General features: G+C 52.9%; 2 protein-coding genes across 2 annotated transcripts; both read right to left on the bottom strand.

The window, feature by feature from the left end:
* Positions 1-495: 495 nt before the first annotated feature.
* LOC128916712 (BPI fold-containing family B member 4-like) lies at positions 496-8,573 on the bottom strand. Its single transcript, XM_054218724.1, has 17 exons — positions 8,559-8,573; positions 8,026-8,053; positions 7,737-7,886; positions 6,480-7,050; positions 5,815-5,919; positions 5,521-5,664; positions 4,876-4,936; positions 4,262-4,322; positions 3,853-3,944; positions 3,294-3,506; positions 2,994-3,047; positions 2,318-2,488; positions 2,058-2,125; positions 1,870-1,912; positions 1,157-1,220; positions 658-734; positions 496-519 (listed from the first exon to the last, which is right to left on the bottom strand). The coding sequence occupies exons 1-17, from the start codon at positions 8,571-8,573 to the stop codon at positions 496-498; spliced, it is 1,941 nt and encodes a 646-aa protein (XP_054074699.1).
* Positions 8,574-10,324: 1,751 nt separating this feature from the next.
* On the bottom strand, positions 10,325-16,846 carry LOC128916820 (BPI fold-containing family B member 3-like). The gene is made up of 15 exons (XM_054218879.1): positions 16,750-16,846; positions 15,665-16,436; positions 15,210-15,314; positions 14,972-15,094; positions 14,537-14,600; positions 14,040-14,100; positions 13,597-13,676; positions 12,754-12,936; positions 12,531-12,584; positions 12,263-12,433; positions 11,804-11,871; positions 11,423-11,465; positions 10,848-10,911; positions 10,646-10,722; positions 10,325-10,396 (listed from the first exon to the last, which is right to left on the bottom strand). Exons 1-15 carry the CDS (start codon positions 16,844-16,846, stop codon positions 10,325-10,327), a joined length of 2,034 nt encoding a protein of 677 aa, XP_054074854.1.
* Between the last annotated feature and the right edge of the window lie 1,764 nt (positions 16,847-18,610).

Raw genomic sequence — 18,610 nt, 5'->3', positions numbered from 1 at the left:
GGCAGACAGCCATGGTGGCAGACAGCTCTGCCCGCTGGGTGTTGGGTGGCACTGCCAGGGCTGGGCAACGGGGCAGGGGGCTGCAGGACTCCCACCCACCGCAGCCGGGGTCCCCAGCACTGTGGGGTTTGTCCTGAGACCTGGGGTTCACTGGTGCCCGTCACCCCCGGAGGCTTGAGCACCCACTGCGGCCGCAGAGAGGGCTGGACTTTATTAAACCCAAGCACAAGAATGCAAAATACACCCGCGTCCTTCTGAGCATCCACAAAAGAGTCCAAAATACATCGTTTGGAGGCAAAATCCACCTGTGTTCCTTCTGTTCCAAGCAATGTAGGCAGGATGCAATATTTGCAAGGGAAAGACCAAGCTGCTGTTTGGCTGTGTTAGGCACAAAGAGAAATGCGGTGGAGCATCCTTTGGGCAGGCTGGGCTCCCACCCCTCCGGGGGTGGACAGGGAAAACCGGGAGGTCCCTTCCCAGCTCAGAGTCCCAGGCTCACGCAGACAGCACAATGAGGTCCTGGTGAAGCAAAGGGGTTACCATGGGGTTACCTTCCCTCTCTCAACATCCTCCACAGAAGCAAGAGGCACTGCCCTTGCTCTGGAGCAGAGGAGAGGTGCTGGTGGGGGAACCTCAGGGCGTGGAACAGGCACTTACTTCGATGACATCGACGTCCGCGTTGGTGAAGTCAATGTTCAGCAGCCTGGGCAGGGGAACCCCTGCTCCCAGCACACCTGTGGGTCACAAGCCAGCCCAGCTCAGCATTGCCGAGCTTCTGCCTGGGGCTTGGTCCTCAACTCCACCCTCCCTGTGTGCAAACCCCTCCCTCTGCAAGTGTAGAGCTCTCCGGAAAGGCTTTGTGTCGTGGCACTTAGTGCTTTGGCAAAACATATTGTCATTTTCTCCTGCTCGCATAAGCAAAAGCAGCAGATGGGGGCAGCCCCGCTGAGGGGACTGCGGGACCCCTGTTTTGTGATGTGCGGGTTCTCCTCCCGACAAAACGCTGCTGCCTGAAACGAGCCTCCCCCCATCAGTGCAGGTCGGTCCCGCTGGCTCCCGTTCTATGCGGCGAGGTGAGCTACACCTGCAGAAACTCCTCGCAGAGTTACAGTCTAGCACACGTGAATACACGGACAAGGCACAAGAGCTTCCTCACCGTTCATTGCAGGCAGGAAGGCAACATCAAAAATCTGGCCAACAAGCATCCCCAGGAATGAGACCTGCAACACGGAGAGGGGTCGCTTAGTGCCACCACTGGTCCTGGTCCCCTGGTCAGCCCGGCCTCCCCCTGTCCTCGGGCACGTGGGGATGCTCCAGTCACACCAGCTACACCCAACCTGAACCCTTGGTGCTCCAGCTCCACAGCCATCTAATGCAAACTCACCATTTCACAGAAATTGGACTTTAGGCATTCTATGGCCAATTTTTAGTCCCAAATTAATGCCATGCCACAGGTCCCTTCCTGCTGGCATTAAAGCTGCCTGCAGTAACCACCTCTGGAAACCAAATGTGCTCTATCTGCAGGGATCCTCCAGGATTCCTCCTGACTTTTGACATTGTCACCTTCGAGGCACCAGGATAAGCCTCCCCCAGAGTATTCCAAGAGGACGGCATGGGCTTGTGCAGGATGTCCTACAGTTCCCTGAGCAACCAAAACCTCTCCCTCTCAGTGAGGATTTTTTCTGAAAATTGCTCATAGGTCATCCATGAAAAAAAAATCCATCTCCAGAGATGAAAGAAAGGTGCTACTAAAAATATGACACAACTGTTACACCGTAATTGGCCCTTATTTCTCCCCAGCCGGTATCTATCAGCACTTTACTTTCTGCAATAGATTTCACGTGTTACTGAGGCTGCGCGTGTTCTTACATCAAAACCACCGACAGACGAGGACACCAAGGAGAGATCAGCCCTGTAGGAGGAAGCAGAGGTGAGTAAAATCCAAGCAGCTCCTCTGATGACCCAGTCTTGTCAATGCCCTCATTGTCACACAACCCAGGAGCTCCCACATCCATGGCCACTGCTGGCCACCCCCCAGAAGACGACCAGTGTCCTACTTCTCCAGGCTGACGCTGATCTTCAGCTTGTTGTCCTCGACTGAAAACTGGGCCAGCAAGGAGGTGTCCTGTGGTCAAACAGAGAGGTCAGGGCAGAGTTGGCTCCTGTAGCCCTTGCCCAGCCTGCAGCCCAGCCATGTCCCATTGGGTGCAGGTCCCATCTACTGGCACCCCCTCACCCACTGTGCGGGACGGGGGAAACTGCAAGAGGAATTTCTGCAGGGCTGAAGGGTTCTGAAGGGTTGTTCCTTCATACATACGATATTCAGAAGGCAGAGAGACTTCTGGACATCATCTGGGTGGATCACCATCACCTCTGCTGTAGCCGTGAGCTGGATCACACCTTTATTTTTCTTTAAGGTCACCACCGGTGCTTCAGGGACTGCAATTTTCAGCAGCAATTCATGTGACTCAGGGTATGCCTTCAAAACCTGTCAACAACCAAAAATGGAAAGTTTCTGCTGGCAGGAGCACAAATGCTGCTGTAAGCAGGAACCACAGAGCAGGCTGCCTACTCCAGCAGCATTTGCATGGTGCTGCTCCTGGGGGCAAATCTGATCCTGAACTGCTCCAGCCCAACAAGTCTGTATCTCAACTGGCTGAAGTGAAGTCAAGCTAGCTGTGAGCTCAGCCCTGTGGACACCCTGAGGCCCACTGAGAACATCTCATCCCTGTTGGAGGACCACAGACAGCCCCACATCCAGGCAGACAGAGCGGCTGCAAGGCTCCTCTGTGACCCAGGAATGACACAGAGGATGGGGGGACAAACTGAGCTCTGGACTGCTGTAGTTTCCAGTTTTGGACATAAGTCAGAGCTCGTTCAAGTCCATGAACACCTGGGATGGTGCCTTTGAGGAGGAAGGGACAAGGAGACCTGCCCTGGACGCTGCTACTCTGACTGGGTTACTTGCAGTGCAAGGGGGAATCAGGACTCACCACAGGAACCAGGGCTCCAAGGGTTGATGTTGTTAGTGGTGGGAGCTCAGGAAACTGTGACAGAGAAGAGAGAAATGCTGCACATCTGTGTACCAGTTTTCAGCAGACACTTGCTTTCACCAGCAGCACACCTGAGGCTTTTACCACATGGTCTCTCATTGGTGTTTTTCAACTCAAAGATAGCAGAGACCTTGATAAATGGTACAGAAGAACTGAGGCATTGCATGGTGGGACCAGTCTGCATGGCTGACAGCCCTGAGTCCTTCCAAACCTAGCAGGTTGGCCATGCTCCCCACTCACCATGCCAGTGGAGATGTCCAGGTCCAGGGCACCCTCCTTCTGCAGGACAGACAGCACCGAGCTGAGGAAGTTCACAGAGAGGCACAGCTGGGAGGAACTGGTGTCCTCCATCGGTGGCAGGGGTGGCATGGGGACCCGTGGTGGTGTGAGGACAGTTTCTGGCTTTCCCAGTGGATAGTCCACCAGGCCTCCTGCCACTTGCCTGACGACAGTCTGGAGTTACAGGGGAAGGAAACAAAACCCAAAATGTTTGCAATATTTGCCTTTACGGTTAACTTCATGTTCCTTCAGTGCGAAATCGCTGCACGCACGGCCGCGCCAAGTCAGGCCCCGTGACACTTCCTTCTCCAGAATTTCAGGAAATGCAAACCCCACTGCGTTCTCCCGTGACGGTGGCAGCAGCAAAGAGCAGGGCTCCAAGCGGAACCTCACAAAGCTTTTCACAGCAACCTTGGAGCTCACTGCTCAGGTTTACGTGACCCAGGAGACCTTCAAAAACCTAAGAAGTGAAATATCCCACCCCTTGAACATAGGTGGAAGGAGAAGATGCAGAACTTACGTTCAAGTCTACCTCAAGGAACTGGCCGGTTACCAGGGGAAGACTGGACACGGTGTACTGGATACTGCCCAGCAAACCCAGGGGCACCAGTGCTGGGGGGAGAAAAAGTAACTCAGCAATTTCCCACTGGGGCAAATGCCTCCTCCCCTGCCCACAGCTCTTCTTCCAGAAGAGCCCTGGCTCGCAGGTAGGCTTAGAGCAGCCACCATTGATGATCAGCCTTATCCATCTAGGGGTCCTTCTGTTCGCGATTAGAGATGGGGAGAGGGGAGATTTGGGGAGGGGAGAGAATCCCTCCAGCCATCCAGCCATGCTGGGGCACGGCAGTGGGGGGAAAGTGCCACAGTCCTTGCACGGCCAGAGCAGAGGTGACACGAGGGGCAAGGTGTGGGACCCACCCAGTACTTACAGTTCACAAGACCCAGCTGGTCATTGACGAGTCCCAGGGCAACGTCGACCACTGGGCAGAGCTGTAAGAGTTGGGGAGGGACGGTAAGGACCTTCATTCGGAGCTGGACAAGGACACGCAGCCCAGCTTTCCCTGGGGACGGGAGCACCAGGTGCATGGGATGGCAGTCCCCGCTGGTGACTCCACAGCGCTGCTGAGGCTGCACCAGCTCTGCATCTGGCCCTGGGCACTTTGCCCTTTGTTGGATAAGGAGGGTTAGGACTGGGTCTGAGGAGCCCATGTAGGGTGGCTGGAGAGACCCTGAGGCTTTCCAGGAGGGAGGAGAGATTCAATTAGCCCATAACATGGTCCAGGGCATCATTAAAAGCTCCCAGGCACCTGCACCGGGCCCACTGACCTTGCATTTTGAAGAAGGGAGAAGCTTCTCCCAAGCAGGTGGAGGTGTGGCACGTGTCCCCCACTAATCACAGTCCACTGGGTGGGCAGGTGGATGCAGCAGCCCCGGGACAGTGGCCGTGCTCCCCCTCTGGGACAGGAGCGATGCCGTGGGGAGTTGCTCCGCAGCTTTTTGGACTCACTGCTTCTTTCTGGGGTGGAGTTTTTTTCCGACTTACCATATTAGGAAGAAGTCTGTTCAGGACACTTGCCAATAAATTATCCACAATTGGGAGCAGGCTGTGGAAAAATAAAGGAGCACCATGAAAAAAGCCTGCTGCAAAGTAAATGGGTCTTGTTAAACAATTCCCGGTGAATAGCGCGGAGCGCAGACCTCCCGGAGCAAGGCAATTGCAGCAGCAAAGTGCATCGTGTATGCTTGGATTTTGCATGAGATAAGTGTAATTTGCATCCCAAAATAGCCGGTGGGAAATTTATTGCTGCCTTTTATCTACTAGTGTATAGTCTTCTTAAATGAGCAGAAACAACCTCAGCCCAAGTGGTCTCTGTAATTTACATACCAAGTGCTTACGTCTCAGAAGACCCCGTGCAATGTCCCAGCCCTCTGGGACAAGGTGCTCATTTACTGTGGTTGCACGAGGGGCGCACGGGGACCACCACCACCAGCAGCCCTTTGCTCACCCCTGTGACGCGGACAGTGAGCAACTGTCATCTGCAGGGACGGTGGCTGCTGGTGTCAGAGTCACTGTGCAACGGGGAAATGACCTCGTGCGTTCACCATTCTGCAGGCGTGGGCTGGAGGCCAGCAGAGCCCGATAGCGAGGTGGCTCATGCTGGCAGAGGAAGACACCTCCGTTACTCACCCTCTCAGGAGTCTGACTTTAATGCCACCAAGCAGGGTATCGCATCTTTCTGTCACCAGTTTGGGGTAGCCCGTGCTGTCCATGGTTAGCCTCACCCTTGCCGTGATGTTGACTTCCACTGCGACGTCAAGCAAGCCCAGGAGGCTGTGCAAGGGCAAGGGAGCGACCTTCAGAGGAGCAGCCTCTTCCCAGTTAACAGGAGCAGTGTCCCCCCTTGGAGATACACCTTGTGGTGGCACTTCCACCGGGTCCGGGGACACAGCTGGCATTGCCGTCAACACCAGCCCAACCTACCACTTGCCATTGAGGGCCACCCGAGTGTAGAGGTTGAGATGTACGCCGATGCCAGGCAGGAGCCGCAGGGACACCCTGGGGACCATCAGGTCCACGATCCTCAGCCTGCAGGGACAGTGAGGGGGACACCAGGAGTGATGGCTCTGAGGCCAGCACCCCACCACCCAGCTCAGCGGCTCACACAAAACCACTGCTCCAGGGGTGGGCGTCAGAGGCCATTTAGAAAGAAATGGTAAAAGACATGAAGTTTTCTCAGTTATTTTCCAGTTTTATCAGAAGCTTTGTTCAAGTTGCCTTATTATTGCATGTGCTTCTGCTTCTGCTTGGCACTGGGCTTCGAATAAGAGTTAAAATGGGACAGTTGCAAAAAAGTGAGTATTGGTTTCGCAATGGTGGCACTGGCTGCCTGGGGCCAACATGTGGTTTGGTGCACCCTCTACGGGCGAGTGCCTTCCAACTACTGTTTCCTTTAACTTTCCCCATGTAGCTCAAGAGGCTCTTTTGCAGCCAGCGATGCAAACCTGGCGGGACTTCCAGGCAGCGTTTATCTCAAAGCATCAGCTCCAAAACAGACCTGAGCATCTACTGAAGCATCACCATTGCTCCTCCCAACAGCTCTGAGGTTCCCCCCGCCCTGCAAGGACCCCGACCGGTGCTGTCCTTACCCGGTGAGCCCCTGGACGGTGCTGAGCAAGCCGCCTTCCCCGAGGATGCCGAGCAGGTCACCGCCTCCCAGCAGCCCTCTGTTGCCCAGAAGCCCTCCTCTGCCAAGAATGCCACCAGGGCCACCGAGGATCCCTGCCATGCCGAGGAGACCTCCATCACCAAGCAGACCTCCTTGTCCCAGCTCTCCTCCGGCAACCCCTGTGGGGATGCCATCCCTGGGGACATCATCACCAGCTGCCGGCCAGCCTCTGGGACGGTTTCTGGGCCCCCCCCTGTAAGCACCTCCACCACTCTCTCCACCCAGCAAGCCACCGCTGGCATCACCCCTTCCACCATGCAGCCCACCAGTCAGCCCCCCCAGCAGCCCACCACCGCCGCCACCCAGCAAACCACCAGTAATACCACCAAGCAGACCACCACCACCACCGCCGCCACCACCACCAAGGAGACCTCCTCCAAGGCCACCCAACAGGTCTCCGCTTCCATCTGTGCCAGGACCTCCGCTTCCAAGCGGCACCTCTCCGAGGGCACCTTGGAGGACATTGCCTTGCCTGAGGGAGCCTGTAAGAGCTGGAAACATCACCCACCATCAGCCTGCGAGGCAGAGCTGCCTCCCCGGCCACCACTGCAGCCTTCAAGGAGAGACCAGCTCGAAGGCTGCAGCCCCCTGCCCGCACTGTTACTCATTGTGCTCCTCAAGCACGGGTTGTCGAGGGGTTTGTGCCCTCCGTTACCATCGCTGCCTATCCCAGTCCCTAACTATCTGCTGCCAGTTTTTTCCCCGTATATGATGCAACAAAAAAAGGTTTGGGGATCCAGGACAAGAGGCATCACGTCAAGACCTGTGTAAAGCAGCATGGGGGAATCTGTTTGCCTCCGCACCAGAAAGACAGCAAAAGGTGTGGCACAAAAAGGGATGGGCACCGATAAATCCTAAATGTGAGATAATTGTGGTGCTGTGTGGCTCGCACCTCCTGAGCAGTGCAGGCCCCTAGGAGGGGCAATACCCCACACGAGCAATGTCCTTCTCCTTTTAGGAGCCTAGCCAGTTGAAATTTTAATTACATTGAAAAATGACTCCAGGTTCAATTTGGAGGGGAAGGTTTGCAGGCAAGCCTCGTGCCCTTCCCCTTCCATCTGCAATTCCCCTCCCTTCCCAGCTGATGGGGCTGTGCTGGTACCGTCATGTCAACCCTCGAGGACCACAGCTGGGTGCTATTCCCAGGGTCCCTCTACAAGGAGGCAGAGTGACTCACCATCACTTAAAACACCTTTGTTGAGCCTGAGGACGGCATCTTTTGCCTGGCTTAGTGATGGGGTCAGCAGGGCATACAAGAGAGCAATGCCCAGAGCCGGTGGCATGGTGTCTCCTGCTTGGCTGGAAGCACTGTGGATGTTGGCAGGACCTGGGGGAGGACAACAGGAAAAGAGTGGAACCAGGCTGGGCGATCCCCTGGAGATGAAGAGGAGTTGGATACTTCAAGCTGGGTGGAAATTTCTCAGTGAATAGAAAAGATGAGCTTTAGGAGGACAAAAACAGTTCACGAGTTACAGCAACATTCGGCAAATAGATCTGGACACACACAGAGCGGGGGAAGAGGAGAGCGTCCATATACACATCTGCAGGGACTTTTTCAGCCGGCTTCTCCACAACCCCCGCACTTGTTTGCTTATTCCTATTTACGGCCACCCCGGGCAACCTGCTCCTTTCCATCCCTGGTCACCGTGACATGATTTTAAACTTACAGTATGAAATCGTTACTCATAACCTATAGACTACACTGAGCTCCCCTCGCTAATAGCCACCCTGTAAATGGGTATGCAAATTAATGATGCAATTACACAAGCAACTAGCATTTGGAACGAAGCCTTTCTTTTGAAAATGGCACATTTTAACCTTGTAACAATAAAGATAATAGTAACAACCTTAAGAGGATATTGCAACACCAAAAAAATCCCTAACTTTTGCGTCAAATTAACGTTTTTTTCTTCAGAGAAGGGTTTTCATTTTACTATAGCAACCGTCTTTTCTGACTTTTTTTCAGGCTAGTCACTAAATATAAACTAGAATTACTTACCTGCATTTCTACCATGGTTGGTATTTTCTTGCTTACCGGAGTATGTTGCAAGGCTTGTAGGTGAACTGGTGGCTCTGTCCCCCCAAGCTTGCAACACCCCGTACGGTTATTTTGACCTTATTTACCTGCTTTATCCCAAATTTCAAAGCCTGGCTTTGGTCTTCAGTGCTCAGACCTTGGTCAAGGGGAGAGCTTGCAGCGGTCCATAGGCACCTCTGCTTTAACGTGTGGGAACAGTGAGCCCTTATATAGAAAAGCTGATGCGAAAAAAGTGGAAAGATGCCTAAATTGTAAAAGCTGGGCTGGTGGATTGAGCGTATAAAGCAGCATTTGTGGTTTTAATATATTCCAATATAAATAAAGATTTGGAAAACAGGGGAAAGCATTGAGCAACAGGTTATTGGATGCGCAGTTATCGGGCAGCACTGTTACCCAAGAGCCCAAAGGGGAAGGAGCCCAAGACTCTGCGAGCTGTGGCACGTGAAGCTGCCACTGACCCCAAGAGAACTGTGTTGGAAAACCAGTTTACTCCAGACGAATCCCCACTAACACTTGCACTCAGACTGTCTCGCACAAACTATGATATCGGGGTACTTTTTCAAGTTTCCAGCAAACGCCTGGGGAGGCTCCAGAAAAGCACCCAGAAGTTTTTATCTCCTTTAGTGCTCAACCTGAGAAGCCGTTCCTGAGGATCATCCCACCCATCCCCGCAGCCACCAGGCACTTCCCAGCAGACAGTGTTTCCTCAGCCTCAGAAAAGCCCCTGTGTGGTGGGACACACCGACCCACGTCAGCTCCAGACCATAAGGACTCTTTTGTCCTCAACACTTAATACCTTTGTGAGATAAAATGTGCTGCTAACAACCTGGTGCATCTTACACAATAAGGGGATAATACACTGATAGATGGAGCAGGGGGAGGTGTAACCTCAATTTATCTGTGCCTGGTACAGAGATATGCACAACAAACATCACCGGGCTCTGGGTGGGACACCCTGGTTGGACTAGATGATCACAAAGGTCTCCTTATGGTTGGATTAGATGATCTGAAAGGTCCCTTCCAAGCTAGACAATTCTATGCTGCAAATGAGAGCCCAGCAAGGAGCTTCTTCCCCGTCAGCAAGGGCTCCAAATGGGTGGGAAATGTCAGATTTGCTAAATCTGTGCTGTTATTGCACGGTGAGCACCTCCTCTGCGCCTCAGCAGTCTGACACGAGCGGCACCCGGCCAGGCAGTGCACCCATGTGCACCAAACTCCAGCTCCCGTGTGAGCTGCCGTTTCACACCTTGTGCCACAGGTTGAGCTTGAAAAACGCTTTCTGCAAGGTATCGCCTCGTTGGCTACAGGTACAGCCACCTCTTGGGGCTGCGGTGCCTGTCCCTGGGCCATATGGCATAGGGACACGGCGGAGACAAATGGGTGCTGGCAGCCAGAAACTCATGTCAAATAAATATTCAGAGAGAGAAATACTGAGGCAGTGAAAGATTTTATTGAAAGAGCAATACGAGAGCAACATTTATGCCTAAGAAAGAGCTCTGCTTCCTGACTACGGATGTTAAAAGTGGCCACAGAAAACCCCCTCTAACATCCACCAGTCAAGCAGCTTTCCCTACCCTGCTGCCAGGCTACGCCAGGACCGGCTGACCAGAGATGGTCGCCTGTCCCCCTAGGGCCATGGTGACAACACAGGGCAGTGCTCAAGGGAAAATGAAGAGGGAGACAGCAGAGACTAATAGGGTTTTGGGGCTTGGGAAGCATTGCCTGCCTCAGACGGTGAGGAGCGTGGAGGGTCCTCCCGAGCAGAATCTCTGAAGATCAGTGTCGGGAGAGTTGTCTGCCTGGAAGAAGCAATGCAAAAACTATTCAGTTTTCTCATTCAGACTTTCACCAGCTCTTCCCTACATCCCAGGTGAGGTTTTCTTGTGGGTCCACACTGGCAGAGGGATCTCCTGGAAACCCGGAGCAGCCCATGGGAAATGGGGCCGGCCAGGGTGGTGTGGGGCTTTGGGCTCTGCAGGTCCCTGCCTGAGGGTGAACGCATCCCCTGCTTCCTGGGAAGGCAGCACTAGGGGAAACGGAATCCTTACGTCGGTGATGTCAACTTTGGCATTCCTGAGGCTGGTGTTGAGAACGTTGGGCAGAGGGACCGACAGGCGCAAGGCATCTGCAAAAATAAGTGAAAGCATCTCATCATGGGGGGAAAATCCTGAATACAGGGAGCGAGAGAAGGGGGAGAACCCCAAATCCAGCTCAGTTTGAGACAAGAGGGGACCCAGACCCCAGGTGTACCGTTAATGGCAGGTACGTATGCAGCCCCAAGGACTTGCTTGAACCATCCTGTGAGCGCGGAGAGCTGCAGGGGAAGAAGACGCATGTCAGTGTCTGATGAAGAGAGTGACAGTTATTGGGATGAACGGAGTGATGTCAGGCTTATCGAGGCAGTTCTGTCACTGCAGGATGCTCGGAGCTGCAGAACACAAAGGTTGGGGAGCTTCCTTCAGTGAAACTCTTCCAGGACTGAGGGTGGGGGCATAAACGGGGACATGCTTTGAAAGGTCCCTTCCAACCTAGGCAATTCTATGACTCTATGATTCTATGCTTTTCGGGTAATTCCTTCTTGATTATTCCTCCCCCCTTCCCAGCACCCCCAGTACGCTGCCAACGAGTGAGCATACACATCCAAGTGTCACTGCTACAGGGCATAGGGGATCAGCAGGGCAGACAACGACTGGCCTCTGCCAAGAGAAGAAGAAACGTGAAGACCGAAAAAGAATTGGCGTTTTTGGTTCTCCCTCCCCTACACAGAGTCTCTGGGCACCGCATCGCTTGCTGCAACGCCTCGATCCAAAGCAGCGAGCACTTACGCTGAGAGGGTCGAGTCTCAGGGGTGTCCGTGTCAGGTTGATGCTACAAAAGATAAAAACAAGGCAGAGTCAGGGTGCATCGGGTGCAGCCCTCCTTCAGCTTTCCCAACGCTGCTCAGACCCTTCCTTGGTCTGGAATTTGTCTCATCCACATAAAGATACAAGGATTTCAAAAACAGGGTGAATTTTTTACAACTCTCTCATCACTTCAGACGTGCACTTGGTCTGAGGTTGGGGTTGGGAAGAGGCAGGAAAGCGCCGGCAGCCCTTTACATCTCTATCACATCTACATCGCACTCCCCAATCACTTGTTGTGCTCCCGGGAGGGTCCCCAGGCGGACCCCCCTCCCTGCCCACCGCGACCGTAAAGCTCGGCTCTACCTGTCGAGAGCCAGGGAGGTTCGCAGTTTGCCGTCGGAGACCAACGGGATGATGTTCAGAACGATGTCCTGAAATTGGAACAACAGAAAAATTGAGGTTATTTCCCTGTGTAGCTCCCAAGACTGAAAAGAAAACCCAGAGTATTTGTAAATAACCCATTCTGAGAAAAAACACCTGTCTGTGCCTAGAAATAACATTTTTTGACAGATGGCATCATGTATCTCTCTCCCTGGGGTTTACCTTTCCTGTCTTTATTTTCTGTAACTCCTTAAACATTTCACTTGTGCTTGGTTATGAGCATTTTTAAAGGACTGGGCACCACCATTTGAAGATGTAGTAAATTCCAAAGTACAAGTACTACGCGGCTAAGGGAGGGACAAGCCGAGGGGATGCTGGAGAACAGCCAGGCTCACTCCTCGCCCTCTGTCGGAGGTCTCGTTCCCCCGGGAGCCCACTCACCGCGTCGAAGGAGAAGAGGGGCGTCTGGGAGGACTGCAGGAGGGGACTGAAGATATCAATGGAGGCTTTGAGGGTGGCTGTGGCTCTTCTGCCCCTCACGGCCACCACCGGCTCGCTGGCCACCTGCACACGCAGCTCCAGGGGCAGAGAGCCAGGGAGGATCCTGGCGAGCTGTGGGGGGCAAGGAGAGGTCAGGGCAAGGGGGTCTTTGCACGGCTGGGATGGGTGGTGGGGTTGGAAATCAGTGCACACGAAGAGGGTGGCTGACCTGAGGGATGAACGGGAGAAGGGAAGACGCGGACAGCGAGATGCTATTGGGAACCTGTGGGAACAGCACCAGCAGCGTCGGTGGCCAGGACGGTTTGTGCAAAGCCCTCACTGGGCTTGGCCAGACCCCACGAACAAATACAAGCGTGTGGTGGAGCAACCTTGGGTCACCCAAGAGCAGCCAGGACCCTGAGACAACCCTGGAGAGGGGCATCGTGACCCACCATGGAGTTGGTTATGCTGAGGTTGAAGGCTCCTTGCGCCTGGACCATCTCCAGCAGGTCGCTGAGGGCACGCTGGGAGAGGCTGAGCCGCGGCGGGCGGCCGGTGGCCAGCAGCAGGGTGGCGGTGAGCGGCGGTCCCTGCGTGGAGGCCACCACGCTGCCCTGCACGTCCCCACCGAGGAGCTGCAGGGGACAGAACAGGGGAAGGACGCTGGTGGGGCTCAGAGGACTGTGGTGGCACCGGGCACCCTGTCCACCCACGGACCTCACGGAGAGGCTCATATGGGGTTAATCAACTTTGATAAACTTTATAATTTTAATAAACTTAATAAACTAACATATTTAATAAACATACAGCTGCTTCAGACTGTTCTAGCACAGACAGTCCTTTTTTTCTTTAAAACATCATCACGTCTCCTGAGCAGTAAGACACATGGCCAATATTTTTGGCCTGGTTATGGTCCTGATTAATTACATACCAAACTTTTACAAACGGCTTATAAATGGAACCTGCTTGTGAATGGTCACCACTGATCCTGTATGAAATTAAGCTTTTCTGATTAACAGCTATGAGAGCGCTACAACCGTACTTAATTAAGCAGTGTCAAGACAATCTGGCTCATACTACCCTCAAGGATTAGCAAGTAAAAAATAAGGTAGAGACCCAGTGGTGGCATTAATACGGACACGGCTGGACCACACTCATCAGTACCTTCCAGCAAATGCTGTCCTGAAGACAGCTGGGGTAAGAGGAGCCTTTGTCAAATAGCCACCACTTTCAGATGAATTACCCAAACTCAACAAGTCAAAGGGTTTTGGGCCAGGGAAAGCGGTGGCACTTACGTTTAAATCCAGCTGGATAGCGTCGCCACTGATGATGGAAAAGGGGGGCAGATCTCCCACGGCCCCGAGTGGGAGCGCGGCTGTGGAACACAGGGAGGAAAGCTTTTAAGGGAGCTGCTCCCAAATCTCATAGTCCCAAGAGACACTGGAACCAAGTGTGGCTCCTCCTCACAGCATTCCCAGCTGGACAAGCCGCTGGGAAGCACAATTTTGCAGTAAAAATATCTCTAAAAGCACTGGTTCCTGAAGTAGCTTTCTGCAGGCAAAATTGTGTGCTCTGGGGCAAGGGAAACTGAATGTTGTGCTTGAGCTGAGAGTTATGTTTTTAAAAAGTGGTTAAAATATTTGTATTTACCCAATGTAAAAAAAAAAAAAAAAAAAAACCAACCCTAAGTGCAGGAGGTCACCCAGGAGCAGAGGGAAAGGGGGGTGCCAGCACTTACGGGTCCTGGAGCCGAGCAGGGAGTTCACCACGTTGAGCCTGGCGTTGATGATGTTGCACGCCTGGGGAGGCAGAGGAAAGTTGGAGCCCCGGGACCCACGGCACCAGCGGCCGTACATCGCGTTAACACGAGTAGCAAAAACTGGCTCTGCCGGGGTTGCAGGAGCCGCTGCTGGGCAGGGTTTGGTGGGATGCCCCGTCACTGCAGCGCTCAGCATCAGGTGGGCGAGTGTCCCCCTCTAAGCCAGGGTGGGTTTCTCCTCCTGGGCAAGACTTGCTCACTAAAACCAGCGCGTGTCTCAGAAACCTGTTCGCCGGCAGAGCCTGGCACAGGCGACGGGGCTGGTGTCCACCGGTGGGGAGGACGGGCTGGCTGCCCCGGCTGAGCCCGCAGCTGAGCAAACAGCCACGTCCACGGGGGCAGCCTGTCCCCGCTGCCTGCCCTGCCCGCCCTGCACCGTGCTGACGGCTCGCAGGAAGATGGCTTTGCAGACTTACCACCTCACTCAGGGAATCACTCAGGAGGCGTTTTAAAGGCTCTTCCAGAAGTGGCACGTTGGGTCTGGGTAACAGAAAAATAGGAAATAAAAGGCGACATAGATTAATGGCTGGAAAACAACAGTACTTTGCACAAGGGAAACATGAGGCCTCACTCGCACTGTCCAGGGCCATATTAAGTGCCAAAATATTACCAAAACCAAGCCCTCTGAATCCAGCCCAGCGCTAAGTTCCCAGCACAACCCCAGAAATCTTCTTTCTTGAGCCCAAGTTGTAAAAGAAAGGTTGGCAGGTCCCCTCTGAGGCTGACAGCCTCAGGCGCAAAAGTACTGCCTTCGACGGCCAACAGTGCCAAGGTTTCCCACTGCCGCAAGGGCCACGTGCTGGCCACGAGCACCCTGCTCACATGGATGGAGACCTCACAGGGATGCCTACCTCAAACGGATATTTATGTCAAAAATCTTGCAGTCTTTATCGTTCTGGAGAGACGCCCCCTTGTCCTGGACCAGCATGGTCACATCTGCTTCCACTTGCACGCAGAGCACCCTGCCCGGCACACTGCATGGGGGGAAACACAGCACGGGGCTCAGGAAACTTGGTGGCCACCTACTTTCCAAAGCGATGGTGACCCCCTCTCCTGCCCCAAACCATGTCCCTGACGGACATGCCGTACCCGGTGGTCTCGACCAGCAGCTGGGTGTTGAAGCCCACTTGGTGTCCAAAGCCTGGCAGGGAACGCAGGCTTACTTTGGGGAGGGTGTTGTTCACAATTTTTGTCCTGGAGGTTGAAACAAGGACAAGGCAGTAAATAGCACATTTGTACAGGGGATGTCCTGTCCCCTCAGCCCCCAGCACTGTGGGTGATTGCAGAGCCATGGTCTTGGGGTCATCTCCACCCTGGGTCAGCAGGGATCCCTACCACCCAGGAACAGCCTACAGCACATACAAGGCATGCTTGCATGGCAGCCACATACAGAAACTGCCAACAGCTGAACCCTCGTTTATGAATGGGAAAAAGGGCGCCCCCTGTGTTCAGACAGGAGGCTCCAGACCAGAGCGCCCTGTCCCCAGGATGGCCCAGATGCACCAAGGGCTGCTCAGGGACACCCATCTCCCATTCTTACTCACCCTGTGAGATCTCCACCATTTCCACCAAGAAGATTGCCAACGAGACCATCTTTGCCAAGGAGACCACCTTTGCCAATGAGAATATCAAGGACAGTATCAAGGAGACTATCAACAAGACCATCTTTGCCAAGGAGCACGTCAAGGACACCATCTCTGCCAAGGAGAGCACCAAGGACACCATCTCTATCAAGGAGACCGCCAAGGACACCATCTCCACCAAGGAGACCACCAACCACACCATCTTTGCCCAGGAGACTGCCAACGGCACCATCTTTGCCCAGGAGACTGCCAATGGCACCATCTCCACCAAGGAGACTGCCAAGCACACCATCTTTGCCCAGGAGACTGCCAACAGCACTGTCTTTGCCCAGGAGACTGCCAACAGCACCATCTTTGCCCAGGAGACTGCCAATGGCACCATCTTTGCCCAGGAGACTGCCAACAGCACCATCTTTGCCAAGGAGACTGCCAACAGCACCATCTTTGCCCAGGAGACTGCCAACGGCACCGTCTTTGCCAAGGAGACTGCCAACAGCACCATCTTTGCCCAGGAGACTGCCAACGGCACCATCTTTGCCAAGGAGACTGCCAACAGCACCATCTTTGCCCAGGAGACTGCCAACAGCACCGTCTTTGCCAAGGAGACCGCCAAGGACGCCGCTTCTGCCAAGGAGACTGCTGACAGGACTATCTTTTTCAAGGACACCACTGAGCAGATTGCCGCCAAGGGGACCACCTTGAAGTTTCAGGAGGTCACGTTTGGCCAGTGGATCTGCAATATATGAAAAAAGTATGAGAGGTCACTGTGAGCTATATGGACTCAGCACACAAGCATGCTGTGTCAACCTGGCTGTTCCTTCCCCTCCACTGTCCCTCTGTTTCCCTCTTTATACAATAGAGGTGTGGCACCAGACACTGAAAAGTATCTGCAGTGCCATTTCCAGTGTGCTTTATAAATGCAAATTATCAGCATTGCCATCGCTGCTGAATGGATCTGGACCAGCTTCTGATTTTCTGAACGTGGTCAAGAGACAGAAAGAGCAGAACTGGTCTCAAGATAAATCCTGTCTCTTCCATTCACTTACCATCTACAACTTCTTGAGGGATCAAGCCCATGATTCCAAGTCCTTGTGAAGGGGTCAGCAGGCTGCAGAGGAGGAAAACAGCCCAGAAGGCAGACATCTTTGGTCCAAATAACTGTGGAAAGTGATTGTCATCAGTGCAATGCTGGGACAGTGAGCACAAGCCAGTGGAGGGAGGAAAGTGGAGGATGGAGAAAAGAAAAAGGAGGAATGCCTGTCAGGGAAGACAAAATCAGAGAGGAAGCTGCTGGCATCTCTCCCACCTCCTCACCATGGTGGTGGGCACAGTAAAACTCCTGATGGCACTTTTCTGCAGGAGGAACCAGAACTTCAACAATAGTTGCTCCAAAGACCAACCGTCACAGCAGCCAAGTGAAAAGCAAGTGGTTGTTCCTCCTTTAATGCCTCAGCACTTGTGAGCAGTGTTGGGTGACTGATCTGGATGATCTGGGGAGCATCTGTTCTGGGTAGGAATTGCTCTGAGAAACAAGACCCTGTATCCTGCTTGGTGGGAAAACAGGACATTTCTGACAACACAATCATCTCTAGTCACAGAAAGAAAAGCAATGGCTTCTGCACAGGACAAATGCACTGACATAACCCATAAGGCGAACATCTCCTTGTTTGAATGTCAAGATTTCTGCCCAAAAATCAAACAGCTGAGGCTCAGCATAAAAACACCTTTTGCTAGAATTGTAAGAAGGAGAAAATTATTTTTAAAGTTTCAGTGTCATTGAAATACTGCTGCGGGACCTACAACTTGAGGTAGCTTTTTTTTTTTTAAGAACCATAATGAACTTCATTGCCCCAAATCTGTTTAAATGTAAATAGCACATCAAAAAGGGATCAAAACAAGCGTGAGAGGTCTAATTCACCTTAGGTAAAAATCTGTCTCAGCTAACCGAGTTATACCCAAAATAATTTAAGTGATAATTGTTTATGAAAACCATGAAATACCCTTTCTTCTTCAAGGACTGCAAATACAATGAACATATATGTCTCTTCTTGAGAAACTCATAGTAAAAGCCACCACACATTTCCCTTGTCAAAGCATAATTCAGGCAGGCAGCAGGCGAGAATAACAATTTTTGTTAAAAAACCAATACTCCCAAACAAACATTAAGGATTCTTCTTTGGGAAGCATTCAGGTCTGTAGAAGCAGAAGCTAAAAGCATGCTTTTTAAGGAATAAGTTTGCTCTTACCTGACCAAGCTCTTGAGCGCGAGGCTGTCTCCAGCCGATGTCCCTGTCTTCTGAAGATGACCTGCATCCAGCATCCTCATATATAGAGCTTTACAGCAGGAAAGAGGCGAGCGATGTCATCAGGGACATCCAGAATAATTGTTGGGGAGCAAAACAAACAATGGTATGTTTTCTGGTGACTCCCACTGCAAATATTTCCTTAGAGATGTTAGGAGTTAGGTAAAACATTGAGCAACAACCGGTAGGTGCAGGGGCAGACCCGGCCAGCTCTGGGTGCCAGTCCGCACCCCGCCGCCTGGTTTAGTACATCAGCCTTTCGGGCTTGCTCTCGTGTCAAGATGTGGACATGGCTGAAAAGTCATGCCCTGATAAAATACTTCGGGGTTGTTTTTTTTTTTTTCAAATAAAGCTGAGGTTTTGACTGAAAAATGTGTCAAAATACTGAGCCCCCTTCGCTGTTAAGTACTTCTACAATTCTCAGTGCTGCTGTGCTGAGCCCTCTACTCCTGCAGTAAGTCCATGCAGTGGGATGTGCCACACATTACGGGATAAATGAAGCTCCAGGCAGCACCTTTGTCAATGTAAAGACCATGGAGACAGCAACAGAGCCGAGGATTCACTGTCCAGGCCAACAGGACATGCCCAGCCTTGCCATCCCTCT

The sequence above is a fragment of the Rissa tridactyla genome, chromosome 12, assembly GCF_028500815.1.
Source record: "Rissa tridactyla isolate bRisTri1 chromosome 12, bRisTri1.patW.cur.20221130, whole genome shotgun sequence".
In the NCBI taxonomy this organism is placed as follows: domain Eukaryota; kingdom Metazoa; phylum Chordata; class Aves; order Charadriiformes; family Laridae; genus Rissa; species Rissa tridactyla.
This window is presented reverse-complemented; position numbering and strand designations above follow the sequence as displayed.

Bases quoted from the DNA above. Each gene is read 5' to 3' on its own strand.
- LOC128916712 (XM_054218724.1), bottom strand. The intron at 5,920-6,479 runs GTAAGGACAGCA...CTGTCCCTGCAG, and splicing joins ACCGTCCAGGGGCTCACCGG to GCTGAGGATCGTGGACCTGA. The intron at 2,126-2,317 runs GTATGTATGAAG...GTTTGACCACAG, and splicing joins CTCTCTGCCTTCTGAATATC to GACACCTCCTTGCTGGCCCA.
- LOC128916820 (XM_054218879.1), bottom strand. From the start codon at position 16,846: ATGTCTGCCTTCTGGGCTGTTTTCCTCCTCTGCAGCCTGCTGACCCCT. The intron at 15,315-15,664 runs GTGAGTAAGAAT...TTCAACCTCCAG, and splicing joins AATGGTGGAGATCTCACAGG to GACAAAAATTGTGAACAACA. The intron at 11,872-12,262 runs GTGAGTGGGCTC...TTCCAATTTCAG, and splicing joins CCCTCTTCTCCTTCGACGCG to GACATCGTTCTGAACATCAT.